The sequence below is a fragment of the Pantherophis guttatus genome, chromosome 1 (genome assembly GCF_059756535.1).
Source record: "Pantherophis guttatus breed Tessera chromosome 1, ASM5975653v1, whole genome shotgun sequence".
In the NCBI taxonomy this organism is placed as follows: Eukaryota; Metazoa; Chordata; class Lepidosauria; order Squamata; family Colubridae; genus Pantherophis; species Pantherophis guttatus.
In genome coordinates this window covers 110784761-110807852 of record NC_142063.1, presented here as the reverse complement: position 1 = coordinate 110807852, position 23092 = coordinate 110784761, and the positions used below count along the sequence as shown (strand labels likewise).

The window sequence follows — 23092 nt, the reverse complement described above, 5'->3', positions numbered from 1 at the left end:
TCACATGATCAAATCCAGATGCTTGGAAACTGACTCATATTTATGATGGTTGCAGTGCCTTGGGGTCATGTGATCAACTTCTACAACCTTCTGACAAGCAAAGTCAATAGGAAAACCAGATTCACTTAACTAAATTCACTAGATTCACTAAAAACCATGTTACTAACTTAACAATTACAGTGATTCATTTAACAACTGTGGCAAAAACAGGTCATAAAATGGGACAAAATTCACTTAACAAATTTTCCCTTAGCAACAGAAATTTTGGGCTCAATTGTTGTCGTAAATTGAGGACTAACTATTCTCTCTTTGCAACTCATCAGAATTATAAAATACAATATTATCTTGCTAGCCAAATTACCACAATAGATGACATTGTAAATAACTGGTGGTGTATAAATTATTTCCATTTCTTTGGTAACATGTTTGTGAAGGGCCTTCTTGTGGTTTTCCAATATTTCCAATTTATTTTTCCTTGTTATCCAGACATTTACGACAATCAGTTTCTGAAATGAGGATCTAGAGCTCATGAAACGCCTGAAATGTTTCCTCACTGACGTGAAAGCTCTGCTTTTCAGTATCAGTTCTGTGGTGATTAGGCTGGAATCTAATCCTACCTAACTCATGCCTAGTGGGAGTCAAAATCTACACTGAGGCATTATTCAGTCTGATAATATCTTTGGGGGAGGGAGGGAAATCCATATTTGGATAGCCTCTATCTTGGGTCCAAACTAAACAATCTCAAAAGAATATGCAAATTAAATTCTCTAGAAATCTCCATAATAATGTCATTCACCCATTAAAATGTAATCATAAGGGAAAATGCTCCCAAATAATTAAGTCAGACATTTCATCCTTAAGCTCTGAACTTCAGTCAGTCTCAAGAGAAACATGTATTGTAAACAGATATTCCTTCCTCCTGAAGTTGCTCATCAATCCTATTTTTTTCTGACTTCCTGCTTAATGGAGCCAGTACTGAGGGAGTTCTAACTCCTTGTGTTGGATTTTGTGACACTGGCCCTCTTTTACCTCTTGTGGCCTTCTTCTGTGTGGACTCGCACATCTGTGGGGGTTGCGAATGTTTGGAATGAAGCAGGGGCTTTTTTGGGCACAGAAGGCGATCTGTGGATTTCAGGATTGGTTTAGGTCAGGAATCCCATCTAGCCCCTTCACTGGGAGGAAGAAAACCTTCCTTCTTTCCAAATAATGGGGCAGTGTCTGCAAGAGGAGCTCAGCAGTGAGAGAAGCCTTCTGTGAACAGCAACCAGGAGGCTATTTAAAGGCATTTGGGAGGCGTCACTTCCATCTATTTTTAGCCTTTGAAAGTCAACAAAGGAACCACATGATGGCACCCAAACCACATCTGTAACCGAAGTTATCCAAGAAAAAACAGTTTGCATCTGGTTGCTCTGGCTTAACCTGTGAAAACCTTGACATGGGTTGTGGGCAATAGCTTGCAGCATTCCTGATTTTTGATTGTACAGTACTATAGTGACTATGTGGGAGGTGAGCTGTATGGTTCAGTAATACTTGGGAATTCACTGTTGGGAAATGCGACCAGCGTAGGGAAGCTGGATGCCAGTTTGCAGGATGGCAGTCAGGCCTGTGTCTTTCCATTCTCCAGTACAGCTAGGAGGAAGACACAGCTGCAACTTCATTTGTCCAATCTTGCTCATTTGCTGTGCAGCAAACGGGCTTCCACTTGCTTCCTCGGGTGAAGAAAAAGTAAGCAGTTTTTTTCCTAACTTCTTTAGATTTCTGCAATCCATCTTCCATGGAGCTCCCTTTAAAAATGGTTCAGAAACTGATGATGATCAAGAGGAGATTTTCAAAACTTATTTAGCATCACGTTCCTATGCTTTTGGCAACTCCACAGGTTGCCAATCCATTTCAGATTCTAAGTATCCACTTTTAAGCAGTGGATGCGACTTCTTGCTTGAGATTGCCTGGATTACTACAGTAGATAGGTTAAATATATATTTAGATACATTGCATGCATTTTTGCATAGCTATTATTTCTGCTGTGTGCATGTACAAACATATAAGTAAGTTTTATGGTTGCTAAATGAGGCCCATAGATATAATGTGCTGTGAGAATTATATTTGAGTAAGGGTTCTCAGACCAAATCCTTCCTAGTTCTCTCTTAAAATAAAAGCATGGGAGAATGGAAGCCCATTCAGAATTGCAAGATTACCATATCCCTCCAATAAGAGTAATTTCAGTACTCATTATTTTGGTGGCCAATTCTGGACTTCCTTGAAGGAATAACCACAGGCAACTATTCTTCCCCAACTATCCTGCTTCAAGAAGGAAGACCATTCAACAGAAGCTCACCAAGCAGCTGGATTTTTATAGCCTTGGAGAATGTGAGACTGTGGTTCTCATCATGGGTCACACAAGAGGCTATCCCAGTCTGATCCCATCATGAGCTGCCAGCGATCCTGCTCTTCAGTTTTAAAGCCTGGAGCAAGGCTTTTGCAGGAGTCTCCAACCTTGGAAACTTTAAGACTAGTGGACTTCAGCTCCCAGAATTCCTCAGACAGCACAACTTCTTTGGATCCTAACTCCAGATCCCCTATAGATTGAAGATAAAAATCCGAAAAACATCCTCTTTGAAGTAGCAACTTGGCTCTTGAAAAGTCAGCTGCTGTCTTTCTGGTTATTGCAATGTTAGCTGATCAAAGCTGTTTCAAGTCACCCAGACTTGATGTATATTATTTTATCCACCTTTTTAAAATATATACCAGTATTTATGGTTCTACACTGTGGTTTTTTTTAATTGATGTAGTACAATTTAATTGATGTAGTCCATGCTAGAAAGATTATATACTACTGTATACTGTACAAGATGTAAAAATGTTATGGTAACAAAATATTCCTAAACTTATGATTTGTAATTATGGTGGAGTAATATATAAATAAACCAGTACAAAAACTTAGTGTATTGAGCCAGGGAAAAGACACCCTATAAACAGCATGGTGTTGAATGGGCAAAAGTTGTTAATTACATAGAATGTGCTCTTCTATGGTTTTCTTGCTCTTTACCGTATGCATCACAAAGAAGAAAGGGTTTATAATGCTTTGTGCAGCATACAAATTGGATTTATATGTATGGCTATGTTTTGTGTTTTGCTTGCAGCTTGGCGTTCTGGGTAGATGGATGGTTATCTATATGACTAATCTTGTTCTTCCCCAAGATTCAAGAAATTTGGGATATTCAATTGAACTTGAAAAATGGGAAGAAATTTGGGGGAAAACCTTAAAACTAAACGTTGGTTTCCTATAAGGAAAATATATACAAAATGCTGTATAGATGGCACCTGTCTCCGGCTAGATTATCGAAGATGTTCCCGGGAACCTCTCCGGTTTGTTGAAAATGCAACGCCGCTATGGGAACTTATTTTCATAGCTGGTGGACCTGTCCCCAAGCAAAAGAATATTGGGCTAGAATTCAAAAATGGATTTTAGAAATCATAGGATGTAGGATAGAATTGAACCCGGAAACGTTTTTACTAGGCATGAAACCAGAGAACTTAAACAAATCTAATTGGTATCTCACTCTCCACATCATCATTGCAACCAGGATCTCGTTTGCGCAAGAATGGAAATCCAAAAATACTCCATCGGAGGCTACGTTAACCGCAAAGATCATGGACTGTGCAGAAGCAGACAAGCTTACTGGACTTTTGCGAGATAGACAAGAATTGGGGTTATATAGAAGCTGGGACAGGTGGTATGCTTGGCTGCAAGAAAAGAAATCTTAAAAAGAATGTAAAATATTAATCTTAGTGTGAACGTGGGTAAATATTTATAGGAGCATTGCATGGCAGTTGAGAATTTTTTCTTCTGGATAATCTTTTTTTTTTTTTTGATGAGTTGGTTTAATGGAGGTTTGTACTATCTCTAGGTGAAAATTGATACTTTAAAACTCTATATGTATTATATTACTCTCTGCAATTCTATCCATATTGCTATACTTTTTTCTGTAATTTTTAATAATTTTCAATAAAAAATTTAGGAAAAAAAATGGGATGCAAAGCTAGTGACTGCAATATATATATATATATATATATATATATATATATATATGACTAATCTTGGACTCACTCTAGCTGGGTAGGAATATTCTCTTTGTTTATCTAAATATATATTTAAATATTCAGCTGAAGTGATTCCAAGATTACAGTCACACCTTAATGAGAAGCAAAGTATAGCTTTTTACTAATGAGGTGGTAGGAAAACAGTCCTCTCAGTCAGGGATGGGTTCTACTTACCTTTACTACTGGTTCTCAATGGGATCGCACTGGTGTGAAGCTTCTGTGCATGCGCAGATCAGCAATGACGACATCTGGGGCGGTGAGCGGGGCCTCCCACCAGTTTTACTACCAGTTCTTGTGAACCAGTCCGAACCGGGGGCAACCCACCACTGCTCTCAGACCTAATTTAGGGCAATAAAGCTGAAAAGAATATTGTTTTATTAAATCTGTAATTGCAGGATACTCCAAGTAGGAGAAGACAAAAGTTTACAATCTAGTGAGTAATTTATTATGTTGGTTTAGTGCCATCTTGCAGCCAAGTGCTGGTAGCATAAAGTCCTTGATGCAGCTGATCCTTCATTGGTTGTAGTTTGGGAATAACACCTTGGAAATGGCACCTTCTACTTTTGGTGGAAGGGCAGTTGGACCAGAATAATTCTAGCTACTGCCATTCTTAGAGTTTTCAAGGATAGGTGCACTGAGATCATTAACTGGAATAACATTTTTCCAAGTCAGTCCTTGTAGAAATGTCTTGTAGTACAGCATCCCTCCCTTGCTGCTCATCTCTGCTCAATTTTGGTGGTTTTGTGTTTTCCTGATTGGAGATGGAGGAGACCCAGATTTGGGGGGGGGTTATTGGCAGCTTTGCCTCATTCTCTCCTGGCTTACTGTAAAAAGAACTTTTGATCACTCACAAATCTAATTGGGAACTCCTCTGTAAGAAGCAACAGAAAAAGCTCTTTCATTTATAGGAGACTGTAGCATTTCTCTTATGTTGGTTTACATCAGTTTTTTTCAAACTTGGTAGCTGTAAGATGTGTGAACTTCAACTCCAAGAATTCCCCAAGTGGCATGTTGACTAGGGCATTCTGGGAGTTGATGTCAACCCATTTTAAAATTGCCAAGTTTAAAAAGCACCAGTCTGGTTTACATGTATTACATCTCTATTCCTTTCATATCTTGTTAGACTTAGGGAAAGAACAACCTTATCTTTATCATATACGATTATTTCTAACTTGCATCCTGGGAATTTATACAAGACCACAGTTTGGACAAAGAGACCTCTTTAACTTTTATTTCGGTTATGTTCATCTCTTCCTCTCTTATAAAGTGTTTTATGCCACTTACTTGTGATGGATTCCAGCTTATTTTTTATGTACCTTAAATATGGTTTTGGTCATATCTGCTAATGTATACTAACTTTGGATATAGCAATATCTTACTCTTCAATCTGGAAGGAGGTTGTTTTGCAATGAAGAATAATCTGGACAAGATCGAATACTTTGAGCCTCTGAATGAGTCCCAGTATCCCAAATATTTTACAAGTGGATCAGACTCCATGACTCAAAACTGCATTTCTCACTTACAAGTAGTGACTTAAAATGCATAATTAACACATCTAATATATGTAGATTTTGTAATGGCTATTCATTGTGCATTATGAAATTTGCTCCCTGTCACGCTGGAATTAGACATTTTCCTTTTCCAATGATGGACTTTAGATTGCCTTCCAGGTGAATTTTTTATCCTAAATGAACATCAGCTGATTTTTATATGAAAATCTCTTACAACAAATTCCCTTATGCTGCATTTGGGATATTCTAAAATTCCTGAACACTCAAAGCATCTATGTAAAGAAGTGGAGCATATTGTCTCTGTTGTTACTGCACTAGTAAAGCATTTTGCCATAGTTTCTGTCCACTCTCTTTTGCTAAGGACAAAGCACTTCCCATAGATGCAGATTATTCAAATTGATTCATAGGGAGATGTCCACTTTTCCGACATTCAAGGATAACCTTTCTCCTTCTCTGCCTCCCCCCACTCATGTAGGACAAATCATAATGGAGTTTTGTCTATTTCTCTCATGTGGTACTACATCCACATGGAGAGAAGTAAGCAGTGGAGTACCACAAGGCTCCGTTTTAGGCCCAGTACTCTTCAATATTTTTATAAATGACTTAGATGAGAGAATAGAAGGAGAACTCATTAAATTTGCAGATGATACTAAACTGGCAGGAATAGCCAACACCCCAGAAGACAAATTCAGGATCCAAAAAGATCTTGACAAACTTGAAGAATGGGCCATATCCAACAAAATGAAATTTAATGTGGAGAAAAGGAAAGGTTTACATTTAGGCAAGAAAAATCAAATGTATAAGTATAGATTAGGCAAGACCTGGCTCAAAAACAGTAACTGTGAGAGGGACCTTGGAATCCTAGTGGATGATCATCTGAGCCAGCAATGTGCAGCAGCAGCCAAAAAAGCTAATACAATCCTGGGTTGTATAAACAGAGACATACAATCAAGATCACATGAAGTATTAGTGCCATTTTACAAAAACTTACTAAGACCTTGGTAGTACAGTGGTCCAAAGCACCCTGTTATTAAGAACAGCTGCCTGCAATTACTGCAGGTTCGAATCTCGCCAAGGCTCAAGGTTGACTCAGCCTTCCATCCTTTCTAAGGTAGGTAAATTGAGGACCCAGTTGTGGGGGCAATAAACTGACTTTGTATAAATATACAAAACGATGAAGGCTATTGCTTAGCGCATTGTAAGCCGCCCTGAGTCTCCGGAGAAGGGCGGCATATAAATCAAATTTAAAAAAAAAAAAAAACCACACCTGCAATACTGCAACCAATTTTGCTGGCCAAAAAGATGCTAAGACTTTGGAAAAAGTTCAGAGAAAAGCAACTAAAATGATCAAAGACCTGGAGACTAAATCATATGAAGAACGGCTGTAGGTTTTGGGTCTGGTTAGTCTAAAGAAAAGAAAAATCAGGGGTGATATGATAGCAGAATTCCAGTATTTGAGGGGCTGCCACAAAGAAGAGGGGGTCAAACTATTCTCCAAAGCATCAGAGAGCAGGACAAGATATAATGGTTGGAAACTAATAAAAGAGAGCAACCTGGAATTAAGGAGAAACTTTCTAACTGTGAGGACAATTCACCAGTGGAACAGCTTGCCTACAGAAATCGTGGACGCTCCATCATTGGAGGTTTTTAAGAAGAGACTGGACAGTCACTTATCTGAGATGGTATATGTTCTCCTGCTTGAGCAGCGGGCTGGACTAGAAGACCTCCAAGGTCCCTTCCAGCTCTAATCTATTTTATTCTACTCCAAAGGCAGCCTTCAATCATATTTACAAGAATTATTTATTATTTATTTATTTTATTCAATTTGTATACCGCCCTTCTCCTAGTGGACTCAGGGCGGTGCACAGCCAGAACTAAAATACATACCAATACAAAATTTAAAATTATTAAAAGAATTACATATTTTGGCCCAAATTTAAAACAATTCGAATTAAAACCCATTGACAAATTAAAAGCTAAAAAACTAAAAAAGACTAAAAAGGGGGGGAGGGGTTTCACGCCAGCCCTGCTTGATAGAAAAGTTTTCAGAGCACGGCAAAAGACCCGGAGATCCAATATCCTTTGTATCTCCGGGGGCAGATCGTTCCAGAGGGCAGGAGCTGCCACAGAGAAGGCCCTTCTCCTGGGGGTCGCCAGCCAACATTGCCTGGCTGATGGCACCCTGAGGAGTCCCTCTCTGTGGGAGAGTACTGGTCAGTGGGAGGCTATCGGTGGCAGAAGGCGGTTCCGCAAATACCCAGGTCCTATGCCATGGAGCGCTTTAAAGGTGGTAACCAACACCTTGAAGCGCACCCGGAAGACCACTGGAAGCCAATGCAGCTCACCTAGGAGAGGTGTCACATGGGAGTGCCCCCTCGCTCTCATAATCCCCCGCGCGGCCGCATTCTGCACCAGTTGGAGCCTCCAGGTGCTCCTCAAGGTGAGCCCATGTAGAGAGCATTGCAGTAGTCCAGGCGGGAAGTGATGAGTGCCTGAGTGACTGCGTAAGGAGTCCCGATCCAGAAAGGGACGCAACTGGCGAATCAGGCGGACCTGATAAAAAGCCCCCCTGGCCACGGCCATTATATGCTCTTCTAAAGACAGCTGTGCATCCAGGAGGACACCCAAGTTGCGAGCCCTATCTGTGGGGGCCAATAACTCGCCCCCAATAGCCAGCGATGGCATCCTTTTACAGCCATCCTTTTTTTTTCTTTTACAAATGGCATTCAGATCCTGAGCAGGTTATCAGTTCTGTACTGCAGGGTAAGCTGCTTATTCGCCATGCTGCTCCCAGTCATTTCTTAAGCCAGCTTCAGAAATTTCAGCCTAGGCTGCCGTTAGTTGGTGACAAAGGTAAACTGGTGCTCATACCAGATTATGGGCACTTGTTATTTTGGCTGTGTACTTATTTCTACCCAAGCAGTATCATGTTTCTCTAACAGGCATTCACACACCAGTTTTTCTTTTGCTAAGATCTGGTTTTATCCAAACAAATCCCACAAGTTCAAACTAGACCTTATACATAAAAAGCACAGAACTGCTGTGACCATCAAGCCATCATGTGGGAACGTTTAACAAGGGAATGAAATGAACCTTCAGTGCCCTGTAATTAGGCTGGCGGCAACTCAGGACCTGTCTTTAGTAGAGGAAATGCTCGTCCCTTAATCACCAAATGCCCACAACTGTTCTGAAGCCCTTTAGGGCAGGTTCAAGGAATGGAGGTTGTCTATCTTTTTCTTCACTGAGCTGCGGAGAGAGGATTATTTACTTTGAAGTAACGTGTAGGACCGAAGCATTATAAATGGCCTTTTAAATTTGTTTTAATTTGAGAAATCTTTCTCCCATCTAAGGTAATTTTTATGACTGACAGCAGGAACCTCCATGTAACTTATAGCAGTTCTGCCACTTATCTAAGTTTGATATATGTGAAGCAAAATCCAATGTCAGTCCTTTTTAAACTCCATTGATTTTGTGTGGAAAAAAAACATTTAAGCTTGTTGAAATTGTTACTATTTCTTGAACAGTTGTATTCTTTTAAAAATGCACGGGGACAAATCAAAACACTCACTCACAGCAAGTTATTTCTTTCAGTGTGATTTCAGGATTGCTATCTTGTAATAATAGTTGACATTATAAAAGGCAATATGTTGAGAATGTAAGTAGAAATGGCTGTGAGTTGCTCTTCTGGGAGATTTCTAGTTATAAACAGCCATTTACCCTGCAGGCTTGCTCAGAAGGAAGCCCCACTGCATTCACAAAAAAGGGTATCTAAGATTTCAGCCTTAATAAAATGCTGAACAAGAAGAGCTCACATTCAAAGGCAACCTGACTAAACAGAAGTTCTAAATCCTGTATACACCAGAATCATTTTGACCACACAGATACAGTATCTAGAAATCAACCTAGAAGTTAAGTAAATTGAAAATTCTGCCCACCCAGTTCTTCTGTGTTGCTCAGTCAAGACACCAGAAAATGAAAAGGAGCTGTTAGCAAATGGTGTATCCCAATGGTTTCCCATGCCCACAGATTGCAACATTTAGCTGATAATAATGAGATAATGATTGGCTTTTAACACAGCTCACACGTTCCTTGCCACCATCCAGCAAAACAGCTGGAAACATGGTGCTTGGTAAGATGTTCCAGCAATAGTAAACAAGGTAGCTATTAGCCACAAAGGCTTCAAAGAGCAGCAACAGCAGCTTCTCTGCTATTATCCTGAAATAGCCATGCAATAAATTTTCAGCCCAGGATGTCAAAGGGCTAACACATAGCCAGGGCAAACAAACTAGTGGGGGCCATGTGCATCCAAAATTAAAGAGGACATTTTATGCTAGGGAGTGCTTTTAAAACAAATGGTCGAGGCAAAAGAGAAGAGAAACCAGTAAATTACAGAGCTTTGCACTACATTGCAATCCTTGTTCCTCGGCATAACCAAGAATCTAAAGATGGATGAGCCTCAGAGGAATGTTAAGTAGAGGTTGTGAATCAATGGACATTTTGTAAAACATCCCCCAAGAAGCCCAAAATGGCAAGGGAAAGCAGAAGAGCTTGGTAGATGAATTTTGAGTTATTTTATTATAGTTCTATATTGGTAATAAATGCAAGTACTATATCTCTGTAATAATATAATTGGACTACATTTTCCTCCTTTGCTAAGTGAAAGAAAGTTAACACATGCCAGTTGTTATAATAAAAACTTGGTTAAGAAATGTCTGAGGATACAGCAGCAGTCTCCAGCTGGTGGATCACTACAAATATTCAAATTGCTCCATCTGGATCTGGAATAGGTGCATCGTTAATGCATTTTATTAAGCAGAGATTAGTATGATGTATCCTGATCCAGCTTCAACATTGCAGCACATCACATTGATAATGTAAAGAAAAGTATAATACAAATGATTGATTGATTTGCCTAAAATTGCCTTTATTGTATGTTAAGGAAGTTATTTAGTCAAAGCTACAGGCCCATTTAAGTCATGAATATTTAGAAAAAATAGATTTTGAGTCCAAATTACATTTGCAGTAGATTCTATTATCTCTCCTATAGCTAGTTTTGAAAGACTCTGAGATTGCAGCCACAAGCACACATGGAAGTAACCACTTTTACTCTAAACCAGCGGTCCCCAACCTTTGTGGCTTGGCGGCCTGGCTGGGAAGGTAGAGGAGAACCAGGCCATGTGAGCTGCAGGCCAGCACTTATGCACACAGCACAACTCATGCAAGAAGCGAGCCAGTGTGCACACGCATGCATGCATGTGTGCCAGTCCACCGCTCACGCGGCCTGGTTGCAAATGGGCCACAGCCCGGTAGTGGGCCGTGGGGCCGCAGCCCAGAGGTTGGGGACCCCTGTTCTAAACAGTCAAGGATTTTCTTTTCTACTTGGTAACAATAGTTCTTCTCAAGGGCATCTCCAAGGGAAAGAATAAAGAGTGTCAAAGAGGCAAGATGGCTGCCACTACCACATAATCAAAGCCGTGTTCTTTTTTATGTGTCAGCGTCACTATTTTTGAACAATTATGTGTCAGCTTCACTTTTTTTGGACAGCACTGCCAGCAGATATCCCTAACACTTCTGCTTCACACACTATTCTGTACAATTTTATACCTTCAAGTGTATATTACAGTTGGAGCCTTCAAGGCTTACAGATTTTAAGCAGGGCTGTCATGTCCACTGGACTTTTAGACAGAGGTGATCCAAGTTTTCTCCCTCTCTCTCTCTCTCTCTCTCTCTCTCTCCCTCCCTCCCTCCCTCCCTCTCTCTTTTATTTGGGTTAGAATAAATCATAGGCTGAAAAATGACCAAGATTAAAATAATTACTTATATTAACACTGAAATGCACAGAAGACTAGTGTGTTGTCTCAGTTCTGTACTTAAATAGCAACCACAGGTAGTCCTCGACATACGACCACAATTGAGCCCAAAATTTCTGTTGGTAAGCAAAACAGTTGTAAGCAAGATTTTATGGCCTTTCTTGCCACAGTTGTTAAGTGAATAACTGCAGTTGTTAACTAACACAGTTGCAAAGTAAATCTGGCTTCCCCGTTGAATTTGCTTGTCAGAAGGTCGCAAAAGGTGATCACGTGACCCCGGGACACTGCAACCATTATAAATATGAACTGGTTGCCAAGTGTCCAAATTTTGATCACATGACAATGGTCATAAATGTGAAAAATTGTCATAAGTCACTTTTTTCAGTGCCATTATAACTTCAAACAGTCACTAAACAAATGGTTGTAAATCAAGGACTATTTATATAAAGAGAAATTGACATCAACAACAGGTAAGGAACCAAATAGGGCTCTAAGGAAGATTTGAGGGCTTGCTCCTAAGTAATCTAACATCTAAGAGAGCCCCCCACCACCAATACCAAACCCTTAGAACTATTCAATGGTGGCTGACCTTGTAGTCTATATTAACTAAAAAAGCCGAGCTGACAAATGTTCTTTCTCTGGCAACCAACTAGGCTAATGCCTTTTAGATATTTCTGACTTGCCTCAGCCTCACTTAGCAAATATTATAGTAAATTGGGAAAGACTTTTGTAAGAGACTCTCCACCTATTCTATCAATGCATGGTAAAACATTTTATTACTTAGTTTTCTGGCGTATAGATTAACTGTGCGATGTTTTAAAATGCTATTAAGAAGAAAATACCACCAAGTTCATTTGGGATCTACTCTTGGTTGAGAAATTTTATTATTGAGTTTAAGTTACACCTTTGTTAAAAAAAAAAAAAAAAAACAAGAACAAAATAAACCCTCCCATTGGTTTTCTGCATATGCCAGATTGATCAAACTCCATTAACTATTCATTTCCAGATCGCTTGTCCTGGGATCTCACCGTCAATAATACATAAATGGTACCAAAAAAATTAGATGAACTTTTTAAAAAATCTGTTTTAGCTAATATATCTTGATAGTAAGCCTATAGATAGAAACATACTAGCAAGTAATTTGAAAGAAACAAGGCTATTTTTGTAAATACAAATCAGTTTCCAGAAGCATTATAATAATTATTTTTTATTAGGCTACCTTTTCTACCTGCTTTCTTTGAATTCTGCAAGTCTGCTTACTCAAAATATGTGCAGATACAGCAGAATGTACAGAAAGCTAGGAAGAAAAGAGCCTCAAAAAAGAGAAGTGTGAGACAGGGTAGAGGCAGAACAATTCAGAGTTTATGAAAGACACCAAGGATGAACATCTGCAGGACTTTCTGAGAAAGGAGTCCTAGGCTTGTTTAATGCTTTACTGTAATGAACCAGAAGATCCAGATCAGAAGCAGGTAGAGGTTTTGTATTGTGCAGTGCTTGAGTTATACCCAACTCTTGTTTCCCCCCCCCTCACTTTTTGTCCTCAACATCCTCTGGGAAAAGTCTGTAAGCCAAATAGTCCACGGACTCCTGAGCCAGCTTTGAAAGGTGAAGGACACCCGTAATCACCAAAGCAATGAGCACCAATGGCAGCACCACACTCCACATTGTGGCAAGGATGTTGTAGCATTTGGCTTTGGAACTATAGCGATGAGCAGCTTCCAGATCCCCAGTCACCTTCTGATCCCGAGCCTTCAAGGGTGGAAAAAATATAATATTTGAGAACATATTTTTTAATACATATAGTTTATATCAACCACTTTGCTGTTGTGTTTAATGTTTATGCTCTTCCCCTGTCTTCCAAAGTACAAATGGCACAGTTAAGGGGAAGAATACTGGGGGGGAAAAGAATCCATATGTTAATAATTCTTCTTAGTGACATGTTGCTACATTTCATATATCTCAGTTCAATGCCATCTAACTTGTGGAAGGCTAATCTAATGCAGAAATCCCAAAGAGGCAGCAGGAGAAATCAATTCATGTCCTTAATCTTGGTAGACCAGCAGTTAAACATTCTTTACTTTTAACCAGAATAGGAACATGGCATGTCTTCCTTCTAAGGAAAACCACATGAAATAGTAATTGTTCTCTAGAATTTGCCCACACACTCTAAACAGTTCCTAGAGGGTTTTTTTCCCCATCTGTGTTTTGACTGGTTCCAATTGCTTGTATATCACTACCTCTGCTATCATCCTATGTTGTTTGTAATCTCACATTTTCACAAAGCACAGAGTGCAGCCTTTTAAACATAATCAACAAATGCACCATTTATTCATCATCAGATGACAAAGATACTGATGTAAAGGTTGTCTCACAAATTCTCTGCTGATTCTTGCTCGTGCTATCATGTAATCCTTTTCAGTAAATGAGACTAAACCAGATTCATTGCAAAGAACACCTCTCAAAATAACTAACATAAATAAGGATTGATCTCATTGTAGCCTAGTTTTTCCCACATAAACATGTTTCTCTGTCTCTTTATTCTACCTCCTCTCCTTATTTTCCTCTAATGCCTTTAGTAGTCTGTCACATAAATATGTAGTTTCTCCCATCTTTCAGATCAATCTACAGCAAACACTAATACTCTTTTGGAATGTCTACCTACCATTCACACATGCCAGTCACTTAATGCTTTGACTATTGCAACACGCTCTACATGGTGCTGCCCTTAACTCTTAGAAGTTTCAACTGGCCTTGAGGGCAATGGTGCAGGCACTGATAGTCATACCTCAATATACCCCCATGATTGTGAGCTGAACTGGGTGTCAGTTTGCTTCCAAGTGTGATTCAAAGTGCTGGTTATCACATATAAAGCCTTACATGTCATTAGGCCAGGTTACTTGAGGGACCCCCTATCTTTTGTGTTTCTGCCTGGCTGGTGTAAACTAAAAGAGTTGGTAGATTCTAGACCCTTACAATTAAACAATTTAATGAGCAACTAAATACATGATGGAGCTCTATGAAACTCAGATGTTTCACAGAAGCTACAAAGGTTCCATAGCACAACATCACAGCTAACATTTGGGAAATGTTAGCTCCCCAGGGACCATCCCAGCTAAACAGTCAAACCCCAATGCAACTCTCAATATATAATAATATAAAAAAGATCTCCTACCTTGACAGAATATGCAAAAGCTACAAAGCCCAGGCAGCAAATATTCATATAGAGGGTGTTGAAGACTGACCATATCAAATAGTCCTGGGGTACCACAGGAGGCCTGACAGTGATTATAGTGGGAGAAGGTTCCTTCTCGTGGGATGTCATGGGCAAGCAGGTTTTGCAAAAGTGCAGAGAAAGAAAGAGGAAACGCAGTTTCCCAGTAAGATTAGTCTGTGAGGGAGCCAGACCAGGGAAGCCCTTTATATAGTTCCTGGCGAAGGCACATTTTCATCTCCGTCTATTTATATAGCAAAGAAATTACAGCTCTAGTTTGACTGTGGTTATCAAAAATGCCTTGCTAGGGCTAAAAGAAATATTTGGTTTTCATGCCTGCCCTCTCTCACTTGGGCAAGGAATGCTTTTTTATATATCACTGCGGTTGTTATTGCACTACTCTCCACAATGGAGAGTAATTCAGGCACGTGGCACAAAGGCAAAAGATGGAAAGGTTTCACAGTGCCACCTTCTCACTTCAGGGTCTTTCTGTGAATGACAGAGCCAGCATACAGCAAAAGGGATCTTGCAGTCCTTTTCATTGCCTCTTCTTGTTCTTCCACAACCATTGTGTCTTCTCTTGCCCCATTGTTTATTTCCTGGGGTTTAGAGTTTTGCCCACAAACACTCTGCAGAAGTGGCCCCAGACTTCTGTGAACCTTAGGTAATGTTTACCTAAGATTGGCAACTGACCTGACAGCTCTGTTGCAGTAAAACCAAAATTGCACACGCCTGTAGAGATCCTCAGTTATCCAGGTCATGGTTGTCCCAAAGGTACTTTTTTTCAAGGAGGCAACTGGACTTTCTTGTTTTTTTCTTTTGAAGATGTTTCGCTTCTCATCCAAGAAGCTTATTCAGCTCTGACAGGATAGTGGGGAATGGAAGAGTTTATATTCCTTGCAGACAGCTGGACATTTGCATCCTTTTAGAGGGTCGTTGAAGCACTTGGAGGTTTATCTGTGTCCTCAGGGTCATCTGAGGAGTGGTCCTGGTTCCTGTAGTCTGCCATTTTTCTCTGGAAATCCATTCCTACTCCCACACCATTCAAAGGGCATTCATCCCAAATTGTATAGTAGGATGCAAATGACCAGCTGTCTGCAAGAAATATAAATCCTTCCATTCCCCACTATCGTGTCAAAGCTGAAGAAGCTTCTTGGATGAGAAGCGAAACATCTTCAAAAGAAAAAACAAGAAAGACCAGTTGCCTCCTGAAAAAAAAGCACCTGTGGGACAAAATTGCACACCTTCACACATACTAAGTGATTTCAATTGATTCCTAAAGTTGTTCACATAATCTTAAAAGCAGCCCCATATTCTATCCCAGAAACTGCAAAAAGAGGTAGGCCTATATGTCTCCCTAAATGCTAGCAAGTTGGAGCCATATCTCAGGACACAGGGAAGAAGACTATTCCATAGGGTAGGTGCAGTGACAGGAAAGGCACAACTCCTGGCTCATATAAGATGATGTTGCTTAATTGTTGAGATCCAGAGCATGTTAACCCTGCCCAGCTGATGGAATGGGCTGAAATAAATTCCAGAGAGCTTGCAAGCAACCTGTTTTCCCATTGGATGGAAGAAAGTCGTGCCTCATTCCTCTTCCTGGCTTTTGAATTTCAGCACCTGCATAGGTCCTTTAAGAGGAAATCTGACTTGCCAGCCTTGCATTTCGCACTGAGTAACCCAGGAGAGAAGCAGGCTGAAAGAAATCTGATTATTTCTCCTCTCTTTTTAGCTGTGGACAAAGTGACATGCAAAATACAGGCTACTTAGGATTCCTTTACCTTTTATTTCCCTTGTGTGTTGAATGGGAAGTGAAGTGATTTTGGTTAGTAAAGTTGAAACAGTGACATAAAGTCAACACTCTTACATTGGCTTCCAGTTTCTGCAGTCTAAATGTATGCATTTTGTTAAAAGATTCTTGCTCTATTTATGGTTAGAAGCACAGGGCAAGTCTTCATGTCACTTTCACAGATCCAATGGGATTGTTAATATAGAAAGAATATCTTGGTAACTGGATAATTTTACTGCTCCAAATGACACTTTATTTATTTTGAACATGATCAGACAAATAAGTATTGGGAACATGAATGGAATTAGCAGTTTATTTTTTTTCTTTCAGAGAGGGCAAATCTTGTTGCTTAAGATAAGCAGTGAATCGGGTAGTAAAGGAACTATGTTTTAGCAAACTCTTTCTGGTCACTGAGAGAGAACCTCCATTTGCTCATTCCAGTCTCTGTATTTTGAAGATTGCAGATCCACTATAAATTGCCTTGGAGGGATTGGGGAATGGATATCATGTTCTGTAGAAGTGCCCTATTGAATGTAGATTGTATAATGTAGCAAGACCAGGAAGGCCAAACCAGACATTGCTCATTTCCTGGTTCCAATGGGAATGCCATTCCCAGAGCCCAACTTCTTTTCCAGGACTATGCACTGGCTTTAGGGTTTATCTCTGGATTTTCCCATGAAAAGGGGACCAAGGTGAGAAGCCAGTTAGCTTTTAACTTTCCTACAAAGAAGAATGGCCAAGTACAAAAATGGTGGTCTTCCTTCCTGATGAGGAAACATTGGCCTATCCTTCCCTCTGACTAACCCCCAGCTCTCTTAGCTATAGTTTGTTTGTTCAAGGGAGAATATATACTTCAAGCTAGCCTTAAATTGGAATCATGGGGGAATCTCAAAAGCAAGCCTTTTTAAATTCAGAAAAAGAAAGCAGTAGTGTACATGGGAGATGCCAAAAAAGGAAAGATGGAGGACATGTCTTCATGATGCAAGCTCCCCCCCCCGCTTTTTCTTAGTATGCACTGTATTGAGCAACATAGCAATGGTTCATCTTTTTATAATAGATGCTTTTGTTTGACATGTCTTAAAGAAGATACTTTAATGGAATCTTTGCTGTATAGATCTTGCATATCTGGTGCTGGTTATTAATCACCCTTGAAAAATGAACAAGTTGCCTGGAAAAAATAAAGATTTAAACTTAAAGCAGAAAAAATGTCAGTGGAGAAATCACATAAAATTGGAAAGGAGACACATAATTAGTATTGGAAAATAGCAAAGACAAGTGTAACAGTGGGTTTCAATTTTTTTTACTACTGGTTCTGTGGGTGTGGCTTGGTGGGCGTGGCATGGCTTGGTGGGTGTGGCTTGGTAGGCGTGGCAGGGGAAGGATACTGTAAAATCTCCATTCCCACCCCATTCCAGGGGAAGGTTACTGCAAAATTCCCATTTCCTCCCAATCAGCTGGGACTTGGGAGGCAGAGAATAGATGGGGGCAGGGCAGGGGAGGGTTCTACTTACCTTTACTACCAGTGTGCATGCACAGAAGCATTTTGATGACCTCGGGGGCAGTGGGCGGGGCCTCCTGCCGGTTTTACTACTGGTTCTATACAACCAGTGCGAACCGGGGGCAGCCCACCACTGGGGCAGGGCCAGTCAGAATTTTTACTACTGGTTCTCCGAACTACTCAAAATTTCCGCTAACGGTTCTCCGGAACTGGTCAGAACCTGCTGAAACCCACCTCTGAAGTGTAACTGTTGTAATGGAAGTATTAGCAATTGTGGGTATGTGATTTAATTAAACACATGATATATGAGGATAATCCCTCAGTCCTAACCTTGCTCTTCTATTTTGTAAAAAGAGCCAACCGGTGTTTTATTCTCTTAGGCCCTTGAGTGTATGGATACCTCCGAGGGGCAGGTTTCAAAACCTGTCGCTACCGATTTGCTCGTGGGCATGCGCGCACTCACGTGACGCTTCTGCGCATGTGCAGAAGAATCCGGCGCAGGTGGGCTGAGCCTCCCACTATCGCCGCTACCGGTTCGACCAATCCGGGGTGAACCGGTAGCAACCCACCACTGATACCTCCCCTTCATACTGCACTAATCAGATCTCCACATACCATATCCATATCTGGTTGCCACAGTACAAAAAGGATTTGAGGCACTGGAAAGAGTGCCGAGAAGAGCCACAAAGATAGTGAAGGGCTTGGAGGCTAAATTCTATGAACAGTTAAAGGAACTGGGTAAGTTTAGCTTAAAGAAACGAAGGCCAAAGGGAGTCATAAGAACAGTCTTCCAATATCTGAAGGGCTGTCAGAGAAATGGGGTACAGATTTATTCTCCCTAGCGCTCAAGGAAAGGACAAGAACCAATGGGTGGAAGCTTTACAGAGGAAGATCCAAACTCAAAATGAGGAATTTTCTGACCATGAAGACTATTAAGCAGAGGAACAGCCTCCCTTTTGGGAGTCATGGAGGCTCTATCACTGGAGCTTTGGAGCAAAGATTGGAAGGTCCTTGGATGGTCTGAGGCAGTGACAGCTAACCTTTTCTGGCCCGAGTGCCCAAAGTGTGCACAAATGCACACACGCATCCAACCCCCCAAAATGCAATGTGTGCATGGTCCCTGCGCATGTGCCCTGCCTGTGCACACGTCCCCATGCACACATCCCATGCAAGCGTGCACAGCCCCCCACAGGCCCCCTGCACATGTGCACACGCCCCCCACACATGCCCTATCCCCTGCACATGCGCAGCAGAGACCCAATAACCAGCTGGCCAGTGGGAGGCATGCGCGCGTGCATGGCAAAGCTGAACTGGGGCAAAATCCCGCGTGCCCACAGAGAGGGCGCTGTGCCATAGGTTCGCCATTACAGGTCTGAGGATTCCTGCCTGCATGGGGGTTCGGCTAGAAGACCTCCTTTCTAGCCCAGATTCTATCGTTTTAGCTTCTTTGTGTTCTTGTATATTGCTGGTGGGACTCATGGAATTCTTTGCTGCAAAGACCTGTTCGAACTTGCTGTTTGCTGAAGTTTTTCTTTAGCACTTCAGAGTTTAAAAAGTTGTTAAGAGGATTAAGAGTAGGTACTTGATTTCTCAAGAATCTTTTAAGCTTGTGTGTTAAGAGCTGTAAATGCTATTCAATGTATAATAATATAAGTGTAATTTACAAGACATGGAGCTGGCAGAAAGGGAGAGATTTTGAGGATTGCCAAATCAGGAATCTCTCCCCTGGACAGCCTGGACAGTCCTCCCACTATTTCCCATCCTATGCAATTTTTAACTTTTTTTATTTGCAGTCAGCCAGGAAAAAAGGAAATATAAACTTTTAAATATTGGAGTGGAATGGAGGGAATCCAAATTCTGAATTGCAAAGTGAGGCTTTGGGTGCAGACAAGAGTTAGTAAAATGGTTATGGCCACCTTCTTGATTTTTTTAACCATCTGGAGCCAGCCTGGCAAGGCTACCAGACCTCACCTGTATAAAATCTGGACAATCACTTAAATTGTATTATTTTTCTCTCTATTTTTTGCTTCAGTCCAGGACTTATCCCCAGTTTTGCTGTTGGAGATTTGCTCTGCATCCCATTGTTTCACATGTCCAGAACCTCTGAAACCATGCCGATGTAAAGCACAAGGAAGAAGATTGTGACAGAGATATGGCAGCTCTTTTATCAAAGTGACCAGGAGTAAAATAAAGGATCCTAAGTCCACAACCAATAGAAAATATTTGGGAGAGACTCAGGCAGGCGCCTTTCCTAATGAACAGGAGTATAAGAGGGAAAAGATACAGCACATTCATACTTGCAAGTTTATTCTTTATTGGATTTTTAAATTATTTGTAAGCCTCCCAGATTCAGAGAGTGAGTAGGCAGTAAACCTTCTAAATAAATGCTCCCCTCCCCACCAAAGGCAATAACCTCAAAAAGAAAAGGTTTGGTTTCCACAGTGAATGGGTATTATTGGCCTATGTATTCCAAGAAGTTAGTTCAAGAAGGAAGCAATCATGAATTGAGTAATACAGGAAAGTATTACACTGTATGGACACTTACTGTATAGGACTTCCTTTAGCTCATCTTTGTTGCCGAAGATGACCACTTGAGGGCAGGCGTATACTAGTAAATGAAAGGAATAGGAACTGTAGCTTCCTGAATTGTTAATACACTGAGAACATTATTCCCATCTAATGCCCAATTTTTCTTACATGTTTTTTTTTTTTTTAAAGAGGCTATAAAGCCCTTTCCAAGCTATAGAACCTATGAAACAGCAAAACTCAGCCTTGAGGAATAAATTAGAAGGATTGCAATCCAAAAATCCAAACCATTTTTTCCCCATTAAACTGAAGTATGGGACAATTTTCATCCAACCTCCAACACTTCTTGGGGTGGGCTTGCAGCTCCGAAGGGTTCTGGAAACAGCTCATTGGAGTCAGGCTAGGATATGGTACTGAGATTAACTGACTGTACTTGTGGATGATCTGTTATGCCAGCTGCACTAGCTCCCAATAGGAGTCTGCATGCAAGTCAAGATGTTTGTTGTCATCTTTAAAGCCTGACGTAGGTAGGTAGGTAGGTAGGTAGGTAGGTAGGAAGAGAAAAAGAAAGAGAAAGAGAAAGAGAAAGAGAAAGAGAAAGAGAAAGAGAAAGAAAGAAAAACGAGAAAGAAAGAAAGAAAGAAAGAAAGAAAGAAAGAAAGAAAGAAAGAAAGAAAGAAAGAAAGAAAGAAAGAATTCTTTATTGGCCAAGTGTGATTGGACACACAAGGAATTTGTCTTTGGTGCATATGCTCTCAGTGTACATAAAAGGAAAAGATACATTCGTCAAGAATCATAAGGTACAACACTTAATGATAGTCATAGGGTACAAATAAGCAATCAAATGATAGTAGGAACCAATCAATATAAACCGTAAGGATACAAGCAACAAGTTAAAGTCATAAGTGGGATGAGATGGGTGATAGGAACAATAAGATTAATAGTAATAGTAATGCAGCCTTAGTGAATAGTTTGACAGTGTTGAGGGAATTATTTGTTTAGCAGAGTGATGGCGTTCGGGAAAAAACTGTCCTTGTGTCTAGTTGTTCTGGTGTGCAGTGCTTTATAGCATCGTTTTGAGGGTAGGAGTTGAAACAATTTATGTCCAGGATGTGAGGGATCTGTAAATATTTTCACAGCCCTCTTTTTGACTCGTGCAGTATACAGGTCCTCAATGGAAGGCAGGTTGGTAGCAATTGTTTTCTGCAGTTCTAATTATCCTCTGAAGTCTGTGTCTGTCTTGTTGGGTTGTAGAACCAAACCAGACAGTTATAGAGGTGCAGATGACAGACTCAATAATTCCTCTGTAGAACTGTATCAGCAGCTCCTTGGGGAGTTTGAGCTTCCTGAGTTGACGCAGAAAGAACATTCTTTGTTGTGCTTGGCATGGAATCAATACTTGCAGGACTGCTGTGCCTCTTCCTAATAGTTTCTGCTCATTCCACCAAATCAGGCAGAGTGGGCATGCTCTGGGTCTCATAGGTGATGCAAGGTCACCTCGTTGGCCCTAGGAAAAGTGCTTCCTCTAGCATGGTACCTGTCTTGTGGAACAGGAACATTGAAATATGGACAGCCTTACCCTATTGGCTTCCAGATTACCACAGGCACTGGTGCCAAAATTTTAACGGGGGTGGAGGGAAAGAAAGGCGGGGATTATGAGAGATTAATGCTGAGTTTTTGTCAGGGGCATTTTGTTAGGGGCATTAATGATTTGTAAACATGCTTTTTTTTAAAAAAAAAAGTAATTCTTGTTCATAGGGTGTTGGTAGATAGGCAGCTATAGGAACTTGTTAAATAAGCACAACAGGCGCCATTCTAATTCCCATTTGTTTTAATCCATTGTATTTATTTATTTGTAAACTTTATTGGACTCCCATCTTATCACAGGGTAACTCTGGATGGCTTATAATCTTAAAAAGATAAAAACTATACAAAACCTAAAAGACATAAATAAAATACTGCCGAGATTCAAATACTGAGCTCCAATTAAAAGATGGGGAGCGAGTTGAATGGGGGGGGGAATCTGTTGATAATCTATCAGCCATCCCCATATGAAACCCCTCTATTGGAGTCCTAAGCTAGCTGGCAGAACCTGGTCTTTAGGCTCTTATGGAAGCTCACGAGGGTTGGAGCCAACCTCACTCACGGAGGGGCAAGATGTTCCAGAGGGCAGGTGCAACATCAGAGAAGGCCCTTTTCCTGGAACCCACCAACCAGAATAACCTGGCCAATAGGATCCATAGCATGCTTCCTCTGCCAGCAAGGGTGGGGTGGGCCAATGCCAGTGGGATGGACCCAACCATGCCAGTTCTAAGTTTGGTTGTCACCTCATTTCAAACTGAGGAAATCAGTTATGAACACTTGAAGTTGCTAAATCAAAGCCATTCACAATTCAGGGAAGATACATGCAATAAAGAATATATAAAAGGAGATTACAACGATTAAGTCCATTGTGGCCGGTCTCATATTAGAGAAAGACGACAGAAATAAATTCAGAAATAAATTCAAATAACTGTATAGAATATAAGATGGAGTGCATTATAAACTCACAAAAGACTCTATTTTGCCACAACTCCTTTAAAGAAATTCCTAAAACCTGATCAAGAGGCAAAGCTCTACTGTAATAACAGAAAACCGTCAAAGTAA

General features: G+C 40.6%; 1 protein-coding gene across 1 annotated transcript; it reads right to left on the bottom strand.

Moving 5' to 3' along the window:
- Nucleotides 1–12275: 12275 nt before the first annotated feature.
- Nucleotides 12276–14809, bottom strand: LOC117666060 (interferon-induced transmembrane protein 5). The gene is made up of 2 exons (XM_034418605.3): nt 14595–14809; nt 12276–13171 (listed from the first exon to the last, which is right to left on the bottom strand). Exons 1-2 carry the CDS (start codon nt 14742–14744, stop codon nt 12950–12952), a joined length of 372 nt encoding a protein of 123 aa, XP_034274496.2. The 5' UTR covers nt 14745–14809; the 3' UTR covers nt 12276–12949.
- Between the last annotated feature and the right edge of the window lie 8283 nt (nt 14810–23092).